The sequence below is a fragment of the Mus musculus genome, chromosome 1 (genome assembly GCF_000001635.26).
Source record: "Mus musculus strain C57BL/6J chromosome 1, GRCm38.p6 C57BL/6J".
NCBI lineage: Eukaryota > Metazoa > Chordata > Mammalia > Rodentia > Muridae > Mus > Mus musculus.
This window is the reverse complement of record NC_000067.6, coordinates 162,667,104-162,693,752: the sequence shown is the minus strand read 5'-3', so window position 1 is coordinate 162,693,752 and position 26,649 is coordinate 162,667,104. Positions and strand designations below refer to the sequence as shown.

At 39.2% G+C, this 26,649-nt stretch overlaps 1 protein-coding gene across 15 annotated transcripts in view; it reads left to right on the top strand.

Moving 5' to 3' along the window:
* Positions 1-21,968, top strand: part of Prrc2c (proline-rich coiled-coil 2C) — a 68,776-nt gene extending 46,808 nt beyond the window's left edge. For 5 of the 15 annotated variants that reach the window (XM_017320020.2, XM_006496766.4, XM_006496768.4 and 2 more), the window contains exons 21-35: positions 829-1,017; positions 1,129-1,380; positions 2,520-2,612; positions 5,536-5,637; positions 9,497-9,698; positions 11,232-11,435; positions 12,420-12,532; positions 12,857-12,993; positions 13,696-13,927; positions 14,146-14,268; positions 15,525-15,743; positions 16,295-16,398; positions 16,936-17,062; positions 17,912-18,148; positions 20,097-21,968. In XM_017320020.2, coding sequence (XP_017175509.1) covers positions 829-1,017; positions 1,129-1,380; positions 2,520-2,612; positions 5,536-5,637; positions 9,497-9,698; positions 11,232-11,435; positions 12,420-12,532; positions 12,857-12,993; positions 13,696-13,927; positions 14,146-14,268; positions 15,525-15,743; positions 16,295-16,398; positions 16,936-17,062; positions 17,912-18,148; positions 20,097-20,351 — 2,589 coding nt within the window. In that variant the 3' untranslated portion in view covers positions 20,352-21,968. Of the gene's footprint in view, positions 1-828; positions 1,018-1,128; positions 1,381-2,519; positions 2,613-5,535; positions 5,638-9,496; positions 9,699-11,231; positions 11,436-12,419; positions 12,533-12,856; positions 12,994-13,695; positions 13,928-14,145; positions 14,269-15,524; positions 15,744-16,294; positions 16,399-16,935; positions 17,063-17,911; positions 18,149-19,601; positions 19,655-20,096 lie in introns of all 15 variants that reach the window. The other 10 variants (NM_001081290.1, XM_011238787.3, XM_030253378.1 and 7 more) reach the window with 7 other exon arrangements.
* The last annotated feature ends 4,681 nt before the right edge of the window (positions 21,969-26,649 follow it).

The window sequence follows — 26,649 nt, the reverse complement described above, 5'->3', positions numbered from 1 at the left end:
ATTTGTTCATCATCCTCATGTTCTTTGCAATTTCCAGCTTTTTAAGTTTGCAAAATTGACATTTCAGACAATGGCAAGAATTCTCTAATGATTTCCCATTTCCTTTTCTGTGAGTACACATGTGTACATGTATCACACATGTGTGCACGTAGAGATTAGTGGTCATTCTGAGTATCTGTCATTCTTTGGAATTCACAGAAAAATCAGAAAGCTATTTATTGTAGAAGTTAACAGCACAAATGGCCACTGAGGCCAGAGCACAGCAGTTCCTGAGCAGTGATGGAAGGCAGCATGGAAGAGGCTAGGTGCATGGAGCAGTTAATGAAAAAGAAAGCTGGACACAAAATCCAGATTTGCTATGGTCTAACAAGTTGCTATTTCCTTTTATTTCTGGCATTACTTTCTATTAGTATTTATTCCTTTCCAGTATGTTTTGCTCAGGAATTTCCTCCATCTAGAATTCTTCTATCTTAGCTTTTCTTACATTCCCTAAGGAACTTTTTCGTTCTTTCACTTTATCTAATAAAACCAAAGTGAGATTGCCTAGCACAAAGAATGTGTTCAGAAAATTCGCTTTTTAATTGGTGACTTGACTCTACCTGTATGTATATTACCTTCCCAGTCACACAGTGCTGCTTTGTTGAGGTTTTTATTTACGTTACTATCAGAGCAGACTTACTTAAGCCGAAGTCTCCGTTACTATGTCGAATTGCATTAAACATGCTTCTGTTGTGCTTTTTATTTGTGGCACTGCATACATTTTTTTTTTCAGTCAAGTCTGAATTTGTTTACTGTGATATACCAAGTGTTAAAACATTATTTTATTAGGGAACAAGAAATGGTCAAGAGAGTGGTGTTGAAATTGGAATTGACACAATTCAGTTTGGTGCTCCGGCCTCAAACGGGAATGAAAATGAGGTGGTTCCTGTGCTTTCAGAGAAAGCAACTGATAAAGTTCCTGAACCTAAAGAGCAGCGGCAGAAGCAGCCTCGGGCAGGGCCCATTAAAGCTCAGAAGGTAGGTGCTGTTCGTTAGGGTGATGTGATTCTAGAATGGACATACTGTTCTAAAATTTAACTTCGTTTTTAATAAATCTTTCATTATATTTTGTTATAACATTGGCTTTAGCTTCCAGACTTGAGTCTGGTAGAAAACAAAGAACATAAACCTGGTCCCATTGGAAAGGAACGATCATTAAAAAATAGAAAAGTGAAAGATGCCCAGCAGGTCGAGCCAGAAGGACAAGAGAAACCCAGCCCAGCTGTGGTCAGAAGCACTGATCCTGAAACAGCAAAAGAAACCAAAGCAGTCTCCGAAATGTCTGCTGAAATTGGGGCGATGATCTCAGTCTCCTCTGCAGAGTATGGCTCTGATGCAAAGGTAAGTACACACTGACTGCTTATTTATGAGTGACAGGAACATTAATCATGGACTTCTTATGCGGAGCATTTGATTATAATGGTGGTTGTATCGAGCCCTTTTTGGTGACTTTTGTTGTTGTTTGGTTTTGGGTTTTTGAGCCAAGATGTAGCCCCAGCTGGCTGGCTGCCGTGGACCTCTCTCTCTGTAGACCAGGCTGGTCTCTAACTCAGATCCACCTGCCTCCGCCTCCTGAGGGCTGGGGTTACCACCACCTGGCATACAGCAAACTTACTTTGTGATGTTCTATCATACAATGTAAATGTCTCTGCAAAAGGTTACATTTTTACAGAAGTATATCTGTATTTTGCTGAATGGCTTAAATAGAAAACTGTAAAAGATCAGAATTGTCTCCCTTAAGTTTGTAAGCATTCAAAGTTGTCTTTGTCTGGTAGAACTTTATTTTGCCTTCTACTATAATTCAAACTTAAGGTGAGACACACTTGGAACACATCACTGTTTCTGAGGTTGAACACTAAAAGTATTGACTTGTTTTTGGTTGCTACATTGAACGAAAGATATGTATCTTTTAAAATACAGTCAGCTCCCTTATATCTGTGAGTTCAGGATCCATGAATTCAAATCTGGATAAAAAATATTCTCTCTCAAAAATTGGAGGTGTTTTGTTTTGGGTTTGTCTTCATTAAACTATAACATCCAGTGGCAGAACATTTCACTGTATTCCAGGTTATTAGTTATTTAGAGAAAATGCCATAAACCTAAGCATCTGCATCTCTGCAGGCCCGGTATGTAACAAGGTGCGCCTCGAAGGCACGTTCTGTTAGGTGACTAGAGGTAGATAGACACTTGTAGTCATTAGGGGACATAACTCATAGAAAGAAATATTTAGTTTTGCTGATAGCCTTCTACCTCATGCTATGAAAATAGATTTTAAATATGTGTAAAAGTCTAGCAGCAACTGAGATGTTGTCTCTTGAAGGCAGGCGGGTTGATGCTCTTTCAGCCTACTGTTAGTTGGTGGATTCAAGTTTTAGGGCATAGTGGTTTATTATCTCTCTCCTTCTAAAATAGCTTTACTTCTATTAGACTGTCAAAAATGGCCGATAAATTCAGCTTTGTTTTCTTTTACTCCTCCACAGGAGTCTGTAACAGACTACACCACACCTTCCTCTTCTCTGCCTAACACTGTGGCTACTAATAATGCAAAGATGGAGGATACTTTAGTTAATAATGTAAGTAAACCATAAGATTTAGCAGGTTTGGATAGGAACCTAACTCATCCATCACTGTATCTTAAGCACACTGTTGTGAACAATGTTTGACTTGAGAAATGAGTTGATGGTCATTTTGTATTTTGAGCAATATATAAGTATACCTACTTTTAAAATCAAAGTTTAGGCCTCCCTCTCCTCTCTTCCCCTCCCGTCCTCTTCTTCCTACAACCTGTTGAAGTTGTCAGCTTTCAAAGGCTTGTGCTGGGACTTGATTTTTATTAGCACTCATCCTATTAACCTAGTTTGGTAAAAAGTTTTGGTTTCACCCTTACATACTATAGTTAATTTTATTTGGTTGGGTAATTTTGTCCACAAATAAGACTTTATGATTCAATGGAGCCATACTCGTTAGAAGAATAAAAGAAAATAAAATAGAAAATAGAAAATAAAATATAAAACCCCAGTTTCTCGTCAGTAGAATAAAAGAAACTGGGGTTTTATTTTGTTTTTTAAAAACAAGTATTTTCAAATTGAAGTACATAGATCTGGCCTTGCTTTTGTGGAAACTGAGCTGTAATATGAAAATATGTATTCCACAATTTCTTAAATTATCTAAGATTAGGTGATGTTAAGTTGTGTGGGAGATAAAGCCCTAGTTTTAAGGCTTGAATGTTTTAAGTCAGTACAGTTTATCATTTTGCCTACTTCAGTATAGATGAAAAAAACTAGTCTAAAAAGTAAGTTGCTCTGGCCTCATGCACAGCACATTTAAAATTTCTTGTATAGTTCTTGCTTTTGAGAATAAATAGGAAAAATTTTGGTTACCTGATCTCCCCTTTGAATATAAACTAATATAATCAAAAGCTATCATATTCAAATGATGATTGTTTTTTCCAAAAATATTTTTATATCTATCTATAAAGAGTTCTTCAAAAGAACTTTATCATTTTCAATATAAAAATCCTGATTGTCATTTTATATTTTTTTCCTCATGCTGTCTGTCCATCCCTCTAGCATCAAGTATGTGGGATTTTAGAAAGGTGAGCTACATTAGGGGTCAGTTCATCAAATTATAGTCAAATGGAAAGACTCCTACAGAGCTGTAGGAAAGGGGTGGAAAGGAGGCAGTTGTACTTGATATTTATAAGACTGCTTCATGAACCTAAGCCTGTAATAATCTACTCACACCATCACCCCCTTTATGAGGAGAGTTTCCTATATAATAGGAAACTTAGAAGAAAGGACACTTGTTGAGTTTAAATGCTGGTTCCACTGCTAGCTTATCTGTAATGTTACAGTAAAGTATATGCTTAAATTGTGCTATCTTTTCTCATTTAAAAAATATAAAATGTCACTTTTTCATTCTCTAAGCTTGTAGCATTTTGTCATTGAAAAATATATATGCTGATGAGCACTTCTCTGTGTGCTCCTAAGGCTGATTAGCATATGACTTTGTTCACTGACAGATACGGGGAAGAAGACATGCAGTCTCATCTATAGGGGAATATAGTCTTTATTTGCTTATTAGGAGTAAGATATCTAAGGCACCTATGAATGGAAAAAAAAAAATTTAGGTTAAAGAGTATTGTAAAGTCAGTGTAGATGACATTAATGTTGTTTCCTTGGGCCAGGTGTGGTAGTGATTCTGTGGTGACTATAAAGTCTTCCACGGAAAAAAATTGTAAGGACTTTGGAGATGTCTTTTCATTAGTCTGTTGGAGGCCTCCATTTTAAAATGCAGAACTTTGGTCTTTAAAAATACACATCTGGCCGGGCATTGGTGGCACACTCCTTTAATCCCAGCACTTGGGAGGCAGAGGCAGGTGGATTTCTGAGTTCAAGGCCAGCCTGGTCTACAAAGTGAGTTCCAGGACAGCCAGGGCTACACAGAAACCCTGTCTCGAAAAAAACCAAAACAAACAAAACCATATCTGTTGAAACTCCATATAGGCTTCTTTTTTAAAAAAAAAAATGTTTATGTGTATATGTATGAGCTTGAATGATGCACAGCTTGTATGCATGAGACAAAGAAAACGTTTTAGACAACACTTGAACTATAATGTGATGAATCACCAGGAACTCTGAACCACTGAGGCATCTCCAGCTCCAGGAGAGGCTTTTAAAATCAATATCTTAACTTGTGTGGTAGTTACAGTTGTCCAGCACTAAAATTATTGTGTATTTTGAATGTCCCACAAAGTTAAGTACAGGCGACAATTTTTGTTACCATGGTATAGCTGGTGTCAAGATTTACTTTAAAATCTTAGGTAGAATATGTTTTGACAGATCTCTATTTGATATGTAGTCCAAAGTATCTCAGAGTGACCTTCTTAGTATCTGAAAGAATGCCAGCCATTATTTTCTGAATAATTGAGTAAGTCATCAAAAGCAAACATAAAGCACTGCACAGAGTAAGGGTACGACATCCAGGGAATAGTGCACCACCTCCAAGTTTCTAAAACTGTTTGCTCCCGTCATCTAGAGTAGAACAGTTTGCTGTGATGAGGTAAGGGTATATTCGATACTTTGCCCCAGAGGTTACTCTGGTTTTTTAATCTAGGGAAGAGCTTTGCACTGTGTGTTAAATACTCAAGATAGGAACGTGTACATACTTCATATATGCTGAAAGCTGCATTTCTTAGAACTTTAGTGCACAGAGTATGGCTCTTGGATCAGTAGTAGTATCACCACCCCACCGCCCTGAGGAAGATTTCACTTCTAGTATAAAGAGTGCTACCTTGAGTAATATATACTTTACAACTGACAAGTTATTTTTTCCTGATAATTTGTATATATCCAAGTGGATAGTGTTTCTCTTAAGAAGTTTAACATAATTATCACCCTCTGTAAGCATTGTAACTTAAGTAATCAGATATTCCTTTTTGGACTGATGGGGCTTTTGTAGCCTACTTAGATTGTGATATGTTGCCTGCCTTTTCAGGTGCCCCTGCCCAACACCCTTCCCCTCCCTAAGAGGGAGACTATACAACAAAGCTCCAGCCTAACTTCAGTTCCTCCCACTACTTTCAGCCTCACCTTTAAGGTATGTACAACATCCATCCTTAAGGCTCCTTAATTGCTGCATGCAAAGAACGCAGGTTCACAATTATAGTATCTCTCTCTCTCTCTTTCTCTCTCTCTCTCTCTCTCTCTCTCTCTCTCTCTCTCTCTCTCTCTCTCTCTCTTTAATGACATCAAATTATACCTTAAAAATCATGTTAGTGCTGGGCAGTGGGTGGCGCACGCCTTTAATCCCAGCACTGTGGAGGGAGAGGCAGGTGGATTGCTGAGTTGGAGGCCAGCCTGGTCTACAGAGTGACTTCCAGGACAGCCAGGGCTACACAGAGAAGCCCTGTCTCAAAAAAAGAAAAAAAAAGAAATCATGTTAGCTTTTAACACTGCTTGGCAATGAGAGGTCCTGTTGTGCTTATACATCTTGTCATAAAAAATAGACTTAATAGCTTATGATTTGTACTCAAATACAAAGTGCTAATTATAATAATGTTCTTTTTTCTTATAAGTCATTTGTAAATTGAATGGATATAGGAATATGTCATGAAAAGGCTATAACATAGGCATACTTTATAAGCAAAACTGAGAATTTTTGGTTTGAAATACTAAAGATTGAACTTGGGACCTCACATTTGAGGCAAGCACCTTACCACCACATCCCAGTCCTTTGTTTACTTAGACACAGCCACTTTAAGTAGCCCAGGCTGGCTTTTAACTTGATGGTCCTGCCTACCTTAGATAGCAAGGGTTACAGTCTGTCCTATATCACTAGCTGGCACTATTTGCTTTGTTTTTCTAGCATCTTATTGTCCTGATTTTTGATCTATATTAATTCTTTATAGAAAAGCTACTTGAGATTATTGTAAGTCTCTGATTCACCTTGGCATTAGTAAATTAATGGTTAAGGGGTGGGGGAGTGGAATTGGGTTTGTGTGTGTATGTCTTTGTTCATAATCCTATTCAGCATGGTATTTAATGTATAAAGGCAGGCTTTCCTGATTAGATTATAGTAAACCTTTTGATGTTATACACTAGAGGAAGAAGCTAAGTTGTTTTAGTCATTTGGCCAATGATCATTTCTAAACTCTTTCTATATAACCTCATGACTAGCTCTTTGTGAGAGCTATGTCGGGCCCCAGTCCTTACTGTTCAGCACCAATTCTTGTTTGGCCTTGCTGCTAATTTTCTACTCAGGACTGTCTCAGTCTTGGCCTTGTTTTATAATTCAGATGATTTTGATGATTATATTGATCAAAATATCACACAAAATATCTTGTATACTTATTGTTGAGCCAGTTATTAATTCTTTAGAATATCTATTGGGTTTGCCTTTTTGACTCATTTTTAACATTCCAAAACTATTATACACAAAATTAAAATTAAATAAGCTTAACCTGTCATTTCTTTACTTTTGTGTCTACACATACACACATACCCTTTTATCTTGGAAAAATATTTAGTTGTGGAAAAGTTCTATATGTGCATTATTGCCAGCATATAAAATACATACTTAGCTAATATACTTGAATTTCCAAAAACAAACTGTTTCCTTGCTGGCTAAGAAGTGAAATCAAGCCAATATGGTCAATTATATGGTCAATAATATGTCATATAATGTTAGTTTTAGTATACTTTTCAAAATACTTAACATACTTTTATTATGTTCCCAACAAAATGTTTTGATTTACAGTTATTATCAACAGATTTTAGTGAAGATTAAAAGTGAACATTTCCTAGATAGGTAGATTATTTACTTTTATCTCAGAAGAAATCTCCTAATTAATCAAAAATGATGTCTTCAGACTTTTCTCCTCATTGTATTATATATGGAGAGTCCAGGTATAACGTAAGACTTGGATGCACATGAGCAAAGCCAGTCTTCCATCAGAAGCCAGGCAGAAACATCAGCTATTCCTTACTGGATGGAGGTGATACCACAAACCTCTGGCTGTGGGTTCCATCCTTCAGAACAGCTAATGAAAAACTCAGCTAAAATACCAGAGTACATACCCTGAATAAGAGCTAAAAAATAGAGGGCAGTGCAGGAGCAGAGAAAGAGGTCTCTGTGTGGGTGCTAGTCTAGACTTAGGAAGGATCTTACAAAATGGGGGATGAAGTTGGGGTTCCAGTCCCACCCTACTCTCCACAGCTTTTACTTTAAAATAAAATACACTTGAAAGGCATAGTGAATGTGAGAAATATATTTGTTCTTAAACATAGAAGAGTCATGCAATTTGAGTGTTTAACTGTGGTGGTCTGCATAGATAAATTGATGAGTTGTGTGATTTTTAAAAGGTTTCTAAAAGGTTTATTAAGGTAGGTTAAAAGCTTAGAAATTAACAGGCGGGGCTGGTGAGATGGCTCAGTGGGTAAGAGCACCTGACTGCTCTTCCGAAGGTCCGGAGTTCAAATCCCAGCAACCACATGGTGACTCACAACCATCCGTAACGAGATCTGACTCCCTCAGCTACAGTGTACTTACATATAAATAAATAAATCTTTAAAAAAAAAAAAAAAAAAAGAATTCATGCCAGGACAGCCAGGGCTACACAGAGAAACCCTGTCTGGAAAAAACAAAAAAACAAAAACAAAAAAAAAAAAAACAAAACAGAAATTAACAGGCGATGATGGTAATGGGCAGATCTCTGAGTTTGAGGCCAGCTTGGTCTACAGAGTGAGTTCCAGGACAGCCAAGACTATACAGAGAAACCCTATCTTTAACACACACACACAAAAACCACTTTAAAAAACAAATTTAGAAATTGGTATTTAAAGGGTTAAACTTGTTTGTTAGTGGTATTAAAGATGCTACGTAGGAAACGCACCGCCTTACAAATCATCTTAAAGATTATCTTGGGTTTACCTTTCATCACAGTATTTTTTCTGGTAATACAAAGAACCTTTTTGCCTCCATATGTGGTAGAATCTTGCTCTGCTCTTCAATTCAGAAATCACTAGACACATAAAATTACTCAACATTTGAACAATGGGTAGTCTAAATTGAATTGTGATCTAAATTGAAGAGAAAATGAGAGAGATCTACATCTGAAATTTTAATATTAAAAGGGGAAATTAAGAAATAGGTGGCATTTGTGTAAATCTCAGGGCTTCAGAGATCAGGAGTCAAGTGTTCAAAGTCATCTTTCAGTGCACAGTGAGTTTAAGGCCTGGCCATGCTATGCCACAGTGAAACAGTGAAAGCAAATAAGAGGAAACATGGGTTGTTATATCAATTACTATTTCAGTTATAAATACATTGTTTCAAATTATCTTTTAATCAATTTAATATTGCCTTTTTGTTTTTAGCTTGTAAAACATAGTGGGTAGAAAAATTTAGTTTCGTGTATGTGGCAGGCATTATTGTTATCTGAAAGTTAGTAGGCACTGCTGCTCCATTTTAAAGATCTCATTCTGTCCTTTAAAACATGAAAATCCGTGTGAACCAGGGCCACAAATATATATGTCCAAGACAGTACTTGCCCTGTTACATCACCATGTGCCTTTGAAAAGTGTTGATTTAAAAAGAAGGAACAGGGGACCGTGTTATATAAGGCCTTTTCTGACAACAGGCAGAATATTAAGTCTCTCCCATGGAAGACCCATTCTTCTTTATTACACTGGTGGGAGGTAGGGCCATTTGTTTTTTGATAAGTGCTTTAACTATGGTTCAATGTGTATCTCCCAAAGCTTTCAATAAGCTCTGTTAAATAAATAAATAAATAAATAAATAAATAAATAAATAAATAAATAAAACCCTTTGGGTAGAAAGTTTGAAAACTCTCGTGCTGACACTATTTAGAATCTCCGTACTAGGGTATAGAGGGTGTTGTCTATTGGTTTTTCTTGTTTTTTTACCTTGTTTGCTTTAATAGACGTCAATTTTATTGCAGATGGAGTCTGCACGGAAGGCATGGGAGAATTCTCCAAATCTACGAGAAAAGGGGTCCCCAGTAACTTCTACAGCACCTCCCATTGTGAGCGGAGTCAGCAGCAGTGCCAGTGGACCAAGCACTGCTAATTACAGCTCCTTTTCCAGTGCATCAATGCCGCAGATCCCAGTTGCGTCAGTCACTCCTACAGCATCACTATCAGGTAGAAATGTGTCACAGTTTTCCTGTATACCTTTTTGTTTGATTGCCTAATGGCAATTCCTAGACAAGCACTGTACCACTGAAGCACACCCCTAGCCTAAATGATGTGCTGCTCCCAAGCAGACGAAATACTTTATGAAAACAGCTTCTCTTACTTGCCCTTTTACTTCTGTCTCAGAATTTTAATGTGACTATTTTATTGATTGCTTAGTAGGAAAGATTTTACCAAATTCTCCCTCATTGCATAAAATCCTGTCTTCCAAATTTTGCTTTTGTTTTCAGTTTTACTATACCCAAGTAATTAAACACAGAGTTCAGAAAAAAAATTCCTACCACTTTTAAAAGATTTTTTTTTAGTATATCTGATTTAAAGGTATTAATGGAATAAATTATATTTTCTAATGAAAAGTTAGGTGGGTAGTGTTACTACTGTTTGATGCCTGGGAAAACTTTGTCAGGCTGGAGTTAGAATGAACTGTTGTTCCTTACTTACAGTTTGTGTTCTAAAGAATGGCCAGTGTTTGCGGATGCTTATTTGTAGGGAAGTTCATCCCGTTCCCTAGCCATGCTGCTTCTGTTTCAAAGCAGACTTTATCCCAGGCTTCTACAGTGTCCCTGATGTTCCCAAAGCAGTGGATGAGAAGTATGCCCGCACAGGGTGTGCTTGCTGTGGTTTTTACTTGGTGATTTATTTGGTGTTTTTTATTTGGTTGCTTTTGCCTATTCTGCCATTGTACTGATTTGAAGAATCCACCCCACTCTACCATTGGGGTCTGTCTGGGCTGTCCTATAGCAGTTTTTCTAATATCTGTAATAAGTATATTTAGACAATCCCAAAGTGGCTGTGGTAGTATACGCCTGTGATCTCAGCACTTGGTGGATTGAAGCAGGAAGACAACTATGAAGGCACTGTCTCAAAAACGAAAATGAAAGAAAAGACCTTGGAGATGATTCCTGCATTGTAATGTCATGCCAAATAGTGCCCTAATGACATTTTTTTTTTCTTTCTTTAAAATTTGTCTAGTCATTCCCCACTGCCCATTTTTTAGACTACCTTGAACTCCTCTACTTTAATGGGAATTGGTATTAAACAAACAGGAACTTGGTAGGATGAGTTGAAAAGGTCTTCAGTCTTTCTTTGGAATCCAGTGGCCTATTTTCAGGTCAAGCTAATTGTCTCTGGTATATTGTTGAACAAACAGTGACAAGGATAAAAGGCTGTCCATCCTTCATACTGACATGATTTTTCCCCCTTCTTCCCTTTTCAAGACAAGGTCACCTGTATTCCTAGAACTCTGTAGGTGAGAATAAGATTGTGCCTGTACCTCCTGAGTATGGAGACTACAGTACCATGGCTAGGATTGCAGGCTTGTGCTGCCTGGTCTGCAGTGCACTGCTAGCCCCTGAGACACTCCAACCCCCTCAAGGATTTTTGTTCTGTGGTTGCTTGAAGACTTACTGTAGATAAAACCCATGGGACCCATAGAATCAGAAGAGTGAACATGCTACATTTTTCTCCTTTCTTCAAATACAGGAGCTGGTACTTACACTACCTCTTCATTGAGTACAAAATCTACAACCACTTCGGACCCTCCGAATATTTGTAAAGTAAAACCCCAACAATTACAGACCAGCAGCCTACCTTCTGCAAGTCACTTTTCACAGTTGAGCTGTATGCCTTCCCTCATTGCACAGCAGCAGCAGAGCCCGCAGGTTTATGTGTCTCAGTCTGCAGCAGGTAAGGTTTCTAGGGGTGGTTATAGAAATTTAGAAAATGGACGCTGTATGCTCTTTTCGTCTCGTGACTCTTGCTGCTTAGATTTATTTATTTTCCAGGTGTACTTCTAGGTTTGAGTCCCTTCCATCCATGACAAGAATTCTGGAACTTTTAGAAGTGGTGTGGGTGTATGTGGGTGTGGGTGGGTGTGGGGGGGGGGGTGTCGGTCTGTCTGTCTCCACTTTTGTCTTCTACATTTATGACAAGTTAGTGTCTTATAATTTGCAACATAATTGATCCATGTTCTGCAGTTTCACTACAATCACCAAACTTCATTACTTGAAAAATAATACATAATGAAGTTCTTGGTAGAGAGAACATACGTATACCAAACAAGAATAACACTGTATGGTGACTGTTCCCGTTGTCACCCTGCACTATCAGTACTGTCTGTTAATGCCTGGTGTCTGAAGATGCTGTATTACCAGTAATGCATAAAGCACCTAAAGCCGAAGTTCTTCTAAGAAGCTGCTAAGACTTGTACTAAAGCATGTACTGACTGTATTATAGATAGGAGTCCTAATTCCTACCTGCATCACAATTGCTTGTTGAAAACATGGAAAGATAATAATCACTAAATGCTAATTGTTTTCAATATTGCCCTATTCTACTCTGTAGTTTAATATTGGAGTAGATTTGCTGGTTCAGTGGTCAGGTTCGTTTCTTGTGTGAAATATTACCAGTACGTAGCTAATTGAGAACAAATGAGAGCATTTATTTTGTATGGCCAAGTAGCACCAAATTTACAATGTTTTATTTACATGCACTTTTCTACTAGAAGTTTGATATCTTTTTACATTTATGCTTTTTCAGTGACTTTTCAGAATGCTCACATTTGAAATTGGCCAGAAAAAAAAATTTTTTTAACTGCTATAAGTAATTTGGTTTACTACTTGGAAAATCCTGAAATTTAGATAATAGTGATTGTTTTTTCTGATGGTCTAGCTCAAATCCCAGCCTTCTATATGGATACAAGTCATTTATTCAATACGCAGCATGCGCGATTGGCTCCACCATCCCTGGCTCAGCAGCAGGGCTTCCAACCTGGTCTCTCGCAGGTAAACATCCTGGTCCTGTAGTTCTTCATGCTTATGGCTTTTCTGTCTTGGGCTTTAGTGTTAGATTCACTTAAGTTAAAATCGGCTTTGAATTACCTTGAATAGGCTATTAACAAAACTTGGAGACATTTTTGATTCCCACATTACCAGAGTTTAGTATACCAGTGTAAGTCACAGGTTAAAAACAAAATTGGTTTTAAGGAGTTGCTGATCAATCTTACTTTTATGTCTGGAGTACTGTTTTATTTTCCCAGTCTTGTATTTTGTGTATATGAAGGTTGTGTCTATATATTACATGTGCATTTTCTTTTTATTGCATTGCAGCCGACATCAGTTCAGCAGATTCCAATCCCTATCTATGCCCCACTGCAAGGGCAGCACCAAGCCCAGCTGAGTTTGGGGGCTGGGCCTGCTGTTTCACAGGCTCAGGAATTATTCAGTTCTTCAATTCAACCATACAGGTAAATTGCCTTAAAAGTTGTTTCTGTCATTTTTAATAAAACAATTGAAGGTTATGAAGTATCTAGTGCTAATTTCTTTTCCCCAAACCCTATTTTTATAAACTAAATAATTGTGTACATTATATTTTCAAGCCTGTGCCTGGTGATTTCAACTATGTCTTGGTTTCTTTTGTTCTTGTACTTTGTTCATATAGAATTTTCATAACCTGTGAACTCTCTTAGAGTGATTTTTTTTTTATCTAGTCATGGTGACTCACACTTAGATTCCCAATTCTCAGGAGGCAGAAGCAAAAGGATCGTTCAGGGCCAGCCTGGGTCATAAAGAGTGATTAAACTGCAGTTAGAAGGGGCTGCTGCTTTACTTTCTCCCATACTGGTCTCAAGACTATGTGTAACGTCACCAAAGAGAAAACTAAGTTTGACTCTCAGTTTTGTACAGAACATGTAAAATGTAAATCATTATTATAATTAAAAGGTAACATGTAAACTGTTCGTTGCCAAGAGCAGTCTTTTCCCTCAAACTTTTGTATTTGGAGTTCTGTTGCAAACAGGAGTTAATCTTGAAACAAGTAGTCAAAGACCTTCTCTTCCCTGCTTAATTACTGATTTGAGAGTACTTGGTTATTTGAGACACAAGATTTTCACAATTCTAAATAAAATTAGTGTATAGCATGACCTTCTCCTGCTTGATACTTTTCATAGATCGCAGCCAGCCTTTATGCAGAGCAGTCTTTCCCAGCCTTCCGTGGTCCTCTCTGGTACAGCTATCCACAACTTCCCAGCTGTCCAGCACCAGGAACTTGCCAAGGCACAATCAGGTCTTGCCTTTCAGCAGACTTCAAATCCTCAGCCCATCCCTATACTGTATGACCATCAGCTGGGCCAGGCATCAGGACTAGGAAGTTCTCAGCTGATTGATACACATCTTCTTCAGGTAAGACTGTGCCTTTAAACCCAGATCCTTTGGGCCTGGATTTAACTTACAAAGAAAAATATCTGTACAAGCTAAATATTCTGTCTCCTGAGTGCTGGGATTAAAGGTATTCACCACCATGCCTGGCTGTGATCTTTCCTCTTAAGATGATAATGTTGATACAAATTGCCTGGGACTTCTTCTCAGTTTTTCTTCTGTTTTTTGGTAAATTTTTCTAGGCAAGAGCAAATCTTACTCAAGCCTCAAATCTTTACTCTGGACAAGTACAGCAGCCTGGTCAGACAAATTTTTATAACACTGCCCAATCCCCCAGTGCTCTCCAGCAGGTAAACTATGGCATGGTAAATTTCCTCACTTTTCTATATTATTCTTTGTATTGATTGTTTTGTTGTTAATTTGACATTTATATAGAACCAAGATAGAGGAGGTGGTTTTCAGATGTACACCGGAATGTCGTGGGAATCCCATTAGGTCTATTGGAAGTGGAAGGCGCTTCCTTGACTCCTGTAACAGCTCCTCCTCCTCCTCACTGCATTCTAGGTTCACTTGGTTTATTTAAGCTGGGTTTATAAGAAAGGAATCCATGCATATGGAATTTTGAAAATCATTTATTAAAGAATATAGTACATTCAGTGTTATAGGTGAAAGAAGACTCTAAGATAGTGCTTTAATCCTGCACAAACATCATGACCAAGAAGCAAGTTGGGGAGGAAAGGGTTTATTCAGCTTACACTTCCATACTGCTGTTCATCACCAAAGGAAGTCAGGACAGGAACTCAGAAAGCAGGAGCTGATGCAGAAGCCATGGAGGGATGTTCTTTACTGGCTTAATATAATGTAGCAGAGTAGCACTAAGGGCAGCATCTTAAATGCCCTAGTATAATTGGACTTTTCAATGGGAAGTGACATTCTGGTAGAAGGCTAGAGGAGAAAAGCAAGCCATTAATCTTTTGCTTGCTTTTGTAAGGATGACAGTAATATCAACTTACTGTCAAGTAAGAGTTGTTTTATATAAACTGAAAAGACCTTTTACTTATAAACACTCAATTTGGTGAAACCTGTAAATAATATAGAAATATTGGTGAAAGGAACTTGAGCGATTTTAAGTGTATATTTTCTGGTATTTGATTTGTGCTCTGAGTATATTCAAAGTTAATACACGGTTTTTTTCACTATAGTTAACATATACAAAACTGTAAATCTTGACCTTGGTGTGATAATGAAAGCACCAAATCCCACATTTCTCCAGACTAGTAAGACAACAGATTGTCCCACCTCTCATACAAGAACAGGTATAGTTAGGGCTGATGGGCTGGGTGTGCTGCTTCATACCTTTAATCCCATCACTTGGAAGACAGAGGCACACGAATTTCTGTGAGTTCAAACCAGTCAGGACTACATAGTGAGACCCTGTCTTAAAGGGGAGAAAGCAGAGCTAGTTACTTAACCTAAAAGATTTGTATATACTATATATATTTGAAAGTATTTTACTTACATTTTTAATTTGATGATCTCTTGGTTGTTGGTATTTATTTAGACACAGGCACACAGTAATTACAAGCAAATGGTTACATTTTCTTTTTGTTTCTTTTTCTAGGTTACAGTACCTTTACCAGCATCCCAGCTTTCCTTGACGAATTTTGGATCTACAGGACAACCTCTGATTGCTTTACCTCAGACACTTCAGCCCCAGTTACAGCACACGACCCCACAAGCACAGGCTCAGAGTTTGAGCCGTCCTGCCCAAGTAAGCCAGCCTTTCCGAGGATTAATCCCTGCTGGAACACAGCATAGCATGATGGCGACCACAGGAAAAGTGAGTGAAGCTTGGTTAGTGCCCATGAGGCTGTATAACTGGTGGGTGTCAGAGATAATAGATCTGTGTGCTTGTTATATCTGTGTTGAAAGGGCTGTAAGATTGCTCATTGGGTAAAGTTGCCACTACCAAGACTCAGTTCAATGCCACGAAGCCACATAGAAGGAGAGAACTCATAATTCAAAAATTGGCCTCCGTATTGAGGGTGATTAAGTGTGCACACACCAAGTACATAAGTAAGATCTAATATAAATCAAACATCAGTTTTTACAACCCCACAGAAAACCTCAAGAGAATGAATGTATGCTTTTATTTTTCCTACATTATTTACTACTTTTCTTATACTTCTTAGTTTTGTCTAATAACAAAGAATTCAGTTTTTTATGGAAGCATTAGACGTTAAATTTCTCAGACCTATCAGGCTGCTTGGTCCTTTGGCTATAGTAAGGTTTTTGTTTTAACCACTTTATAGTTTAACCATCATTAAGCACAACACATTGCTCACAGAATTAGAGGGAATGTTAACTTTATTGTGCCTTTTTTTTCTTCAGATGTCTGAAATGGAACTAAAAGCCTTTGGGAGTGGCATTGATATCAAACCAGGAACACCTCCAATTGGTGGTCGAAGCACCACGCCAACATCTAGTCCATTCAGGTAAGGTGGACATTTAAATCTGCTTAGGACACTACATAATATTTTGAAATTTTTAAAATTCAGTTGTTAAAATCCTTAAGGTGTTGCCAATCCTATGTTAAACAGAAGTTATTAAAACATTTATTTTACTAATTTTATCTAAGATGTTAACACCGTTACTTTTTTTTTCTTTTTTCTTTATTTTGCTCCACATCCCACATCCCCTGCCCTCCCCACCCAGTCTCCACGTGGATGTCCTCACCCCCACCCCACCTGACCTCTAAACTTCCTGGGGCCTCCAGTCTCTTGAGGGTTAGGTGCATCATCTCTGAGTGAACACAGACCTGGCTTTCCTCCACTGTATGTGTGTGAACACCATATTTCAAGAACATTCTGTTGATACAAGTATAGGAACTCTCTCTTACTTTTGCTGTCCTTAATAGTCTTACCATGTTCAGCCACTAAATGTGATGGAAATCCAAACGTAAATGCCTTTAAAATGTAGCAGCAGCATTGTTTACCTGGCACTACTGTACTAACCATGACTTCTTTTCCAAGGGCTACATCAACAAGTCCAAACAGCCAGTCTAGCAAAATGAACAGTGTTGTGTATCAGAAACAGTTCCAGTCAGCCCCCGCCACAGTGCGCATGGCACAGCCGTTTCCTGCACAGTTTGCACCCCAGGTAGGCAGACCCCAGGGGGTGAGTACAGTGCTTGTAATGATGGCTGGTTTGACTAAGGGTGTGGCTTTACAGTCACCATGTAGGTGAGCAGTTACGGTGTGCACCTGGGAATGAAAACTTGTCTGGTTTTAAAAATATGATACTGAAAAATAGATGCAGTAGTAGTTTAGTTTTATAGCAGACATGAGAAATGCTCAAGATCCCCACACGGCTCTGACAGTTTCAATCCTGTTTCTTTTGTCTTTTTGGAAGCAGTTTGATTTTCAGTGCAGGGTCCCCGTGCTTAGGTTTCCAGACCCACCCTCAGGTGGCTTTGGTCCTTATGCTACCTGCACAGTTGAAGAAAGTTTGCGGGAAATAATGTGCAGGCCTGAGTTTCTCCTCCCCTGGCTGAATCATTGGAGACTGGTTAAGATTAGTAAGTCACAAACTAGGATTGGTTCCCAAGGAACACATTTGTTGAGTTACTGTAACTGTACCTTCAGATTATGTTTAGTATAGAAGTGGGCTTTTCTGCAATTGTCCCTTTCTCTCTACCCCTTAGAGTTTCCATCTGAAGTGCCATAGCATGCTTTGCCTAATTTTTCTGTTAAACTTGATAAGCATGGCCCATTTATTCTTTGTCCTTATTAATGGAATGGCACGATCCAAAAACTTCCACTGGCAGAATGGGCACAGATTTACTCTGGGATAAGCCAGCCTGATCTAGTTGGCCTTTTTTTTCCTTTCCTTTTTTTTTTTTTCTTTTTTTCTTTCTTTTTTTTTTTCTTTTTTTTTTTTTTTTTCCTTTTTTCTTTTTTTTTTTTTTTTAACAGTTCAATGTTGTATGTTTTGTTTTTTTTCACTCAGATTCTCTCTCAGCCTAACCTGGTCCCTCCATTGGTAAGAGCCCCACATACTAACACCTTCCCAGCGCCTGTACAGAGGCCACCAATGGCACTGGCCAGTCAGATGCCTCCTCCGCTGACCACAGGCCTCATGAGCCATGCTCGTTTGCCACATGTAGCCAGGGGTCCTTGTGGATCACTGTCTGGAGTCAGAGGTAATCAGGCCCAGGCTGCGTTGAAGGCTGAACAAGATCTGAAGGTTAGTACAGTATTGATGGCCAGCAGAGCAAGAGTCTGTCTCTGAACCCTGTCGGAAATGCCCTGGCCCATAGCCGTGTATCCAGGCATTCGTTGTCTTTACCAGACTTAACCAAGCTAACTGCTTTTTGTTCATCCCAGCCCCCTGTTTGTTTTTGTTTTTGTTTTTTTTCTCCCTTCCATCCTTACCTTTTCCTCCTTTTTATGACCCCTTCCTTTGCCACTATAGTCAGAAAACAAATTAACATTTTAAACTATATTCAAATGGATTGCTTGTGAAATAAGTATCTGAGGGAAATCTGAGTTTGGATACAGTATTTTAAATATTAAAAAAAAGTAATATGGATTGTTATTACCAGTCACCCTGTATTATTTCCCTTTTTTTTTTTTTTCCTACCTTCCTGCCCTCCCTCCCCATCCCAACTTAATACATAATCATGATTTTGTGAACTCTGGAATGGGTAAGACATGTTAGCTACCTTGATTCTTATCCCTTCAGAAATCATTTGAGTAATTTTCATCTTAAACATTCCACATCCTTTTTTTGCATGCCACCTGTGGTGGCCATATTCCAGAATGCAATTATAGATGAACTCAGAAAAGCACTTTGGGATCCTTCATGGTAAAAGGCACAAACAGACATGGGTTTGCTGAGGCCACTAGGAGTCTGTGTGGGGACAGTTTTTAGCATAATTCTCACCCGTCTTCCTATACAGCCAATTTGAGCTTGTTTTTCTAACTACCTAGGGCTGACTTTAAGATTCAAGAGCGGTTTTCTCACCACGTAGATTAGGCTAGAGCAGAGATGAGCTTTGTGCGTATGAGCAGGAGTGTGCACAGTAAGGCTTCACTCTGAGTTAGAGGCATGTTTGTGATAATACTGCTAAAGAAGTCAGTTAACTGACTAAAGTCCCTTCGTGTTTCTAAAGCTTAGGAATCCAATTAAAGGTTACCCTCTAGGAGACTGCCTAGGACCCATTACTCAGTTTTGTTAGGCTGTGTGCCTAGGGTTTCCGTCTGTCTGTTACTACTAAAAAGTGCTTGCACCAAAAGCTTAGCAGATTGTGTAGCCTTCCACTCCCGGCTAATTGCCACTTGATCTTTAAACATTCTTATGTTAAAAAATGACATTAGAACATAATAATATTAGTGGGGTGGGAGAGTATAAATTTCTTATAAACTGTTTTAGTTAGTATAGGTTTACCAGTAGAACATGAAGGAGCTCTTGTGGTTTTTGGTTTTGTTTTGTTTTTTATTATATGCAAAAGGAGTAGAAAGTTAAGTTTAATTGGATATAGTATAGCACTATAATTACAGGTTAATGTAAGTATATTCTTTGGGGCACATTGTCATTGAAACGGATTATTTACCAGCTCAGAATGTGGTAGGAGCTATCAGAACTTAGTGATCAAGTGAAGTCGTAGTTACTAATTTCTGATGCTCTTCCCCTGCAGAAGAGAGCTGTGGGAAGAGGACTCAGCCACAAGACATTTGGTCCTAGGTGTTGGTAATGCCACAATATAAGTGCTTCCTTTTCATTCTATTGTAGACCACATGTTGATAACTAGAAGTTTTAAGTGTTACGTTACATGTATGCTTTCAGACTGTGCAAGCAGCCTCCCCAATAAAGTCTGGTATTAGTGAGCTGTTCCCAAAAGAGAGAGAATCGGCAGCAATGTGTATTTTATTGTTTATAAGAGGGCAGACGCTAGAAAGATGGTGGGGGGTGGCCTTGTTTCAGGTGTTTTGTTTTTTTTAAATCACATAGAATATTTTCAGAGCTAGGAGAAACCTATGCATTAAAAACTGAAAGATCGATGGGGCACAAACTTAGGGAAAACTGATTTTTGTGATTGGTACAAAAATTTGAACTGAGATTGATTTGACAGGCTTTGGTAATGTTAGGTAATGTTGCAGTGCTTTCAGTTTTTGTTTTCTTATTTTTAAAGGCAAAGCAGAGAGCAGAGGTTCTTCAGTCCACGCAGCGGTTCTTCTCTGAACAGCAACAGAACAAACAGATAGGAGGCAAAACCCAGAGAGTGGACAGTGATACAAGTAACCCTGAAACGCTGAGTGACCCTCCTGGCACCTGTCCGGAAAAAGTAGAAGAAAAGCCACCCCCTGCACCCACCATAACCACCAAACCTGTTAGAACTGGACCAATCAAACCTCAGGCCATCAAAACCGAAGAAACAAAATCGTAAAGGCTGTGGTTTATTGGGGATGGGTGGGTAGGGAAAGTGAAGTCAAATAATGCCAGCCAGCAGCCACAGGGGTAAAGTGGTCTGTGACATCATCCTGTGAGACACAAGGGGCATAGAGCATTTACAGTGACAGAGCTGCTGCACAGTGAGGCTCCACAGGCTCGCACCTCCGGTGTAACATTTGCATCTTCAGTTGGTTTGTATACAAGTACGTAAACAGTCTGTAAGTGCATACAGTTTAGTCCTAAGGAGCATGAAACACCAGAAGTAGGAGGAGGAGAGCGATAGATACCACAGAGTAGCTCAGCTGGACACTGGGTGGTCCCATGAATCCATCAGCTGTGGCTCTTCTGCTCCCTTGTGTTCTTTGGATGTGTCTATGGCTCTTCTAGGCTTGAAAGTAAAATGATGCTAACTGGTGCTGGATAGAGGAGCCTTATCTTTTATTACGGCAGCTTGCTATTTTTGTAACATGGTGATTTGGTTGAACACAATAAAGTACAGTAGTAACTGATCTCCCCTCTTCCTGGATGAGTGAGCAGATGATTGAATATTGATGTCAGCATCCTTGAACACACTCAGATGAGCAACATAGAGCTTCTGCTTCTATTTAAAATGATGCTGGGTTTGATTGTGGTCCGAAGCTTTGAAGCACTACTTGGCGTCTCCTTCCTTGGAGGTCTCACCATTTAAACATAACATTTGATAACGTGTTGGTAAGGTGAGGTCTAGCTTGTCTCCACTAGGTCATCTTCATATGAATCCAGTGGGTATACGGTTTTGTTTTAGGGATAGTTCATTTTTTAATGACGGTTTTTAGCTGACATTCATGGAGAGAATGAATCCTTAGAACTGTGCCGCTAGTGAAAGGAAATCCTGTCTAAGAGTGTTTCTTTACAGAGCAGTGTCACACCATCCTTTGGGCCCTCTGCTGGAAACATAGAATCAAGTCTCAAATAATGCCTTTTAAATTGTCTCCTCTAGTATTATAGATGTAGGACAGTACTGTATCATACCTCTGTGAATGTAACATAGCTTGTACCTGCTTTATGATACGTAGTAGTGACCGTGCTTTATCAGAGCTGTTTTTTAATGATGTTGCTCAGAATGTTTTCTTTCCAGATGATGATTGAGAAGCTAATTAAAAAAAAAAACAGAAACAAAAAATGGTGCCAGGTACCACAAGAGTAACAGAACTGTGCTGTTTTCTGGGATTTTGTTTTTTACTTTTTTTTTTTTTTTTTTTTTTTGATAAGAGTGTGCTGGATGTCTCTACAATTTTGTTCAAATGACTGCAGAACCTGGAAAAGCTGTTGCTGCTATTGATGCATAACATACTGCTATTATTGGTCTTTTTATATAAATATAAATATATATACATATATATAATTTGAATTTTTTGGAAACTTTAGCTGTGCTGTCAACTTTGGAAAAACGTATCCCAGTTTACTGTGTTGAGTTGGCATTGTACAGAAATTAACAGCCATATTGGTCTAGAAATGTTGAACTTAATTTTTTTTTCCATTTGTACAGGGGTAACGCACTGTATTAAATATGTAAGGTCTTATCTACGTGGGTTTGATTACAAAAACTAATAAAGTATTCTCTAAATAATGAGTCTTGGAACTTCTAATCTATTCCAAAGTCGGAAGCAAGGCTTGTTAGTGTACCAAAGGTCCTAGCCGTTATCCAAAGAGTTAGGGACTGCCCTGAGGTCAAGAAGCTTAAAGCTCACTCAGTCAGAGGTGGTGTTGAGGGTAATAGTTACAGTTTCTGTTCTTGGGATGATCAAACTTTGATGGCAAGATGGCAGCAGGATGATCAGGAGTTAAAGGCCATTCTCATCTAGGTAGTAAGTTTGAGGCCCATCTGTATGTGTGTGAGACCTTGTCTTGGAGAAAACCTAGGGAGACACGTGTGGTAGTGCACGGCTGTAATCCCAGCACTCGGGAGGCAGGGGCAGGCAGCTCTGTAATCCCAGCACTCGGGAGGCAGAGGCAGGCAGCTCTCTTGAGTTCCAGGCCATTCAGTGAACTCCAGGACAGCCAGGCCTACACACAGAAATCGGGGTCGGGGGCAGCCTAGAACTGGAGAGTCAGATAAAAAAAATCTAAGATTGCTCTTGGTTTAAACTGCCAAATAGAAAAAATGTCTTACCATTCTTGGATAAAAATGGAAGGACCAGAAGTGGACCTGAATGTGTATTTCTCAGTATTTTCATTAGCATGTTCACAGTCATTAACGTTAATTACTGAGTTGGCAAAGCTGAGGGAGATTTTAATTGTTTATCCCTATATGTGGAACATAAAGGCTTCTAGAGAATTTTAGCAGAACTAACCACTGAATAATATATGTATCACTGAGTCAATATATTGTGGTTTCTAAACATTCAAGGACATTGGCTAAGCTTTTTAGGTCTGTGGTTTTCTGAATGTTGTGGCTTATTCTAGAGAATAATCAGGAGAAGGTGATGACAGGGTCAGAACCCCTGTTAAGAGGGTTTTGTCACATTGGCCTTCTTACTAAGTCACTGTCGCCCAACTGTTTTGTATATTCTAACCTTAAGTTCCTAAGTTTTAGGTCATAGAAGATGAAAAGCCTGTATAGCTTACAGTGTGTGTCTCTGCATGCATGTACATACTACTACACTGTGCTAAAATAAAACACCACTGATACTTCTGCCTTGTCTGCAATGGAAAATGGTAACAAAAGCCTGTCCAATGGAAGTAAGGAAATTTATAAATTGGCCTGTGGGTCACCACAGGAGTCCACTACTACTGGAAATTATGTATTTACATTACAGTTCATAACCGTAGCAAAATTACAGCTATAAAGTAGCGACAAAGTACTTTTATGGTTGGAGGTCATCACAACATGAGGAAATGTATTAAAGGTTGTATCATCAGGAAGGTTGAGAGCCACTGGTGTGAGTGCCACTTACGGTCCTTAACTGTAAAAGGGGGTCTGGGGCTTTTCACTCAGGTAGTGGTGAAAGTGGTGGATAAGGCAAGGGTAGGTACAGTTTTTAAAGTTCTTTTCATGTCAATCCTGGGCTAGAGATGAGATCTGAAAGGCTGAGTGAGACTGTATTGTATGCTTGTGAGTTAGGAGCACCAGAATGGAACGTGTTTAGGTAGGTGTTCTAATAGTTCAGTCACTGGTTTGTTGGGGTTTTTCCCACTTGTGTTGTCATCGTGCATTATGTATTCAGTTGGTAAAAAATGTAGTGGTTCAAAATAACAAGTATCCAGGTTCTTTTGGGTCAAGAACGTGTTGCTTTGGTGTGGTGCCTTTGACTTGAGGCCCTCAAGGTGAATTGTACTGCAAAGTTTCAGATGTGGAGAGGTAGCAACTCTCCCACATCTCCATGAATGTGAATCAGCCAGGTCTGAGAGAGAGTCGAGCACAGTAAGGCACAGGCAAGGAACATAAATAGTGGGCAATTGGAAGTGAAGAGTCACTTTCAGGGCTTAAAGCAAAGGGGAAAAGATAAAGGAGACTCAGCTACACCCAATCCTGGGCCTCTGCTGAAATGGAACTAAAGATGAGTTCGTCTCCCTAGCTCACTGGTGCCATCTTAGATGTTGCAGTCTCACAGTGTTGGATCTGCACCTTTAATCCAGACCCCATAACCTGAGTCATGTAACACCACTTGGAGCTCTTGGTTTAAGCAGTCTACTGTGACTTCACAGCTACCATGGTACCTGGCTTAACATTTTGTCAAGTACATTATGTCACACATACATACATACATACATACATACATACATACATACATACCATGTAGAACAATGCCGTCCATCAGAGGTAATAACAGGTCTTTGTTCTGAGGATTGATTGACCCCAGATTTCTCAGGGTTGCTCAAAAGATGGTCCTTTGTTCCTCCTCCCATCACCATCCCTTTTCATGACAGCTGTCTCCTTAGCTCTCAACCGTGTCTTGAAAAAACAAAAGTTAAAAAAAAAAATGCCATCATGTTCAGATATCCATATGTCAGCTTCCCTTTCTGAGCAAGAACAGAAGCCTCGGCCTTTCTATATCAGTAGACTCCAAAGTCCCCACCTTACTCTAAATCCATCTGTCTAAGGGAATGGCCTCCCTGGAAGTCACTGCAGCAAGATTTGTGCTTGCACTGCAGAAGCAGCATTGTCTACCTGGGAACTGCAGCCCAGCCTCTGAAATGAACCATGAACACCAGAGTGGATGCCAGAGGTGGGCTGTGACAGGTACCAGTCACTCCTAGAACAGTCTGCTTTGGACTGCTTTCTGCATATACCCTCAGAGGCCCTTTAGCACAGCAACTTCCCTGGTATTTCTTACAGACACATCATGTTGGCAGAGTGCATCTCTATAAAGGGACACCCAACTTGGTTGTCAGGGCTCAGTTGATGGGAGCAGCTTAAGAGGAGTTGAGACACTGGCAAGAATTCTGTCCAGCAGCCATCAAGGTAGCAGAGGGCTGGAAAGAGGCAGGACTATTCCAAGCAACCCCTTCTTTTCTGGTTAGTTTGAATCTAGCGGAGGAAACAATTGTTTATTCCTCCAACAAGTAAACAAAGCAAGGATAAATAGAAGCATCTGTCCATCTCAACAAAGAAGGGAATAACTTGCTGACTTGTGTATTTGTCTTGTTCTCCTTTGCTTTCATCTTTCTTCCTATATCCTTTCCCTCTTTTCCTATCTGCTGTTCTTTTCAAGTTCCTAGTCTGTCCAATAACTACTTGAGCTCTTTTCTCTCTTTAGTGTGGGTATCATTGTTTGTATTTAAATGTCTGGCTTGCTTTTTCAGTTCACATGTTACAGTGGTCCATTCTGAATAATAATGAAACCTCAAAGGAAGATATGGGATATGAAAATGCCAAGGATGGGATATACATATAAAAGGCTTAATGAGGCTGAGACAATGAAGGGTCCTTTTATTTAAAAGGGTGGGGGGGGGGGCTAGGATTGTGAAAAGAGGAGGTACCCAGAAGTACCTACCTCCTCCTGGGGAACTTGTGCTGGAAGGGATGTTACTTCCTCTAGGGGGGCTAGGTGGGAGGAAGAGGTTTAAAAGGAAAGGGAGGGTGTGCCAGACTGCAGTGGGGGGAGGGGGAATACAAGCACTACATTGCATAGTTGTATGAAACAAGGGGGAAGCTTTAGTTAAAAAGATTCCGTATGAAACCAAAAATGATATCCAACCCATTTGAACAAATTACAAGGAGACAGTACATTTGTAAAGGGAAAAAGAAAAGGCAAAAATCATCCCTCCAGAAGTTCAAGATCTGAATCTAAATATTGAATGAGTGAAATGTCAACTCAAGAATTCAGCCTGATTTAGGAGCTGATCCATGACTACAACAAGGAGACAAGGAGTCAGTGGCTGTGGCCTAGAGAGATGTGAATGAGAAATATGTCAGATTTGGGGGGTGGGGGGGAGATTAATCATGGAAATGGAAGGCTCAGAAAATCAAGTTTAAAAGTCAGTGGATCTCCTGGCTGGGGTAGTGTATGCCTTTAATCCCAGCATTTCTGAGGCAGAGGCAAATGGATCAAAAGTCTAAGGCTGGCCTGTTCTACAAAGTTAGTTCTAGGACAGCCAGAGGTATACACAGAGAAACCCTGTCTCTAAAACAAAAACCCTCAATGGATCAAGTAGGAGAAGGACACGGGTAAAGTGTCATTGTGCTAGCAATAAAGGAAAATTATAACTGCAACTTTCAAGACCATGACTGAGAGAGATCAAGCCTGAGTCTTTGGTATAGAAGAAAAACGTATTCAGCGAAATAGTAGCAGAAAATCCCTCAAATCTAGGAAAAGATGAATACTAAGAGGCATTAAAACCCCAAATAGGGACCAATGAGATGGCTCAACAGTTAACACTGGCTACTCTTCCAGAGATCCTGAGTTCAATTCCCAGCAACCACATGGCGGCTTACAAACATCTATAAAGGGATAAGATGCCTTCTTCTGACATGTAGATATACATGCAGATAGAGCACTCTTACATTTAAAAGTATATATAGACTAGGGGGCTGGAGAGATGTCTCAGTGTTTAAGAGTACTGTCTGCTCTTTGAGAGGTCCTGAGTTCCCAGCAACCACATGGTGGCTCACAACCATCTGTAATGGGATCTTCTGGCATGCAGGCATATATGCAGATAGAGCCTCATATATAAAATAAAAAAATAAATAAAATCTTTTAAAAATAGACTAAAGAAATAGACTCTCCTTGTCACACAATTAAAATTCTGTTGTAGCTCTGATAATAGAATGCTGCAAAGAGAAGCAATAAGCTAAAAAGGCAAATTCACTA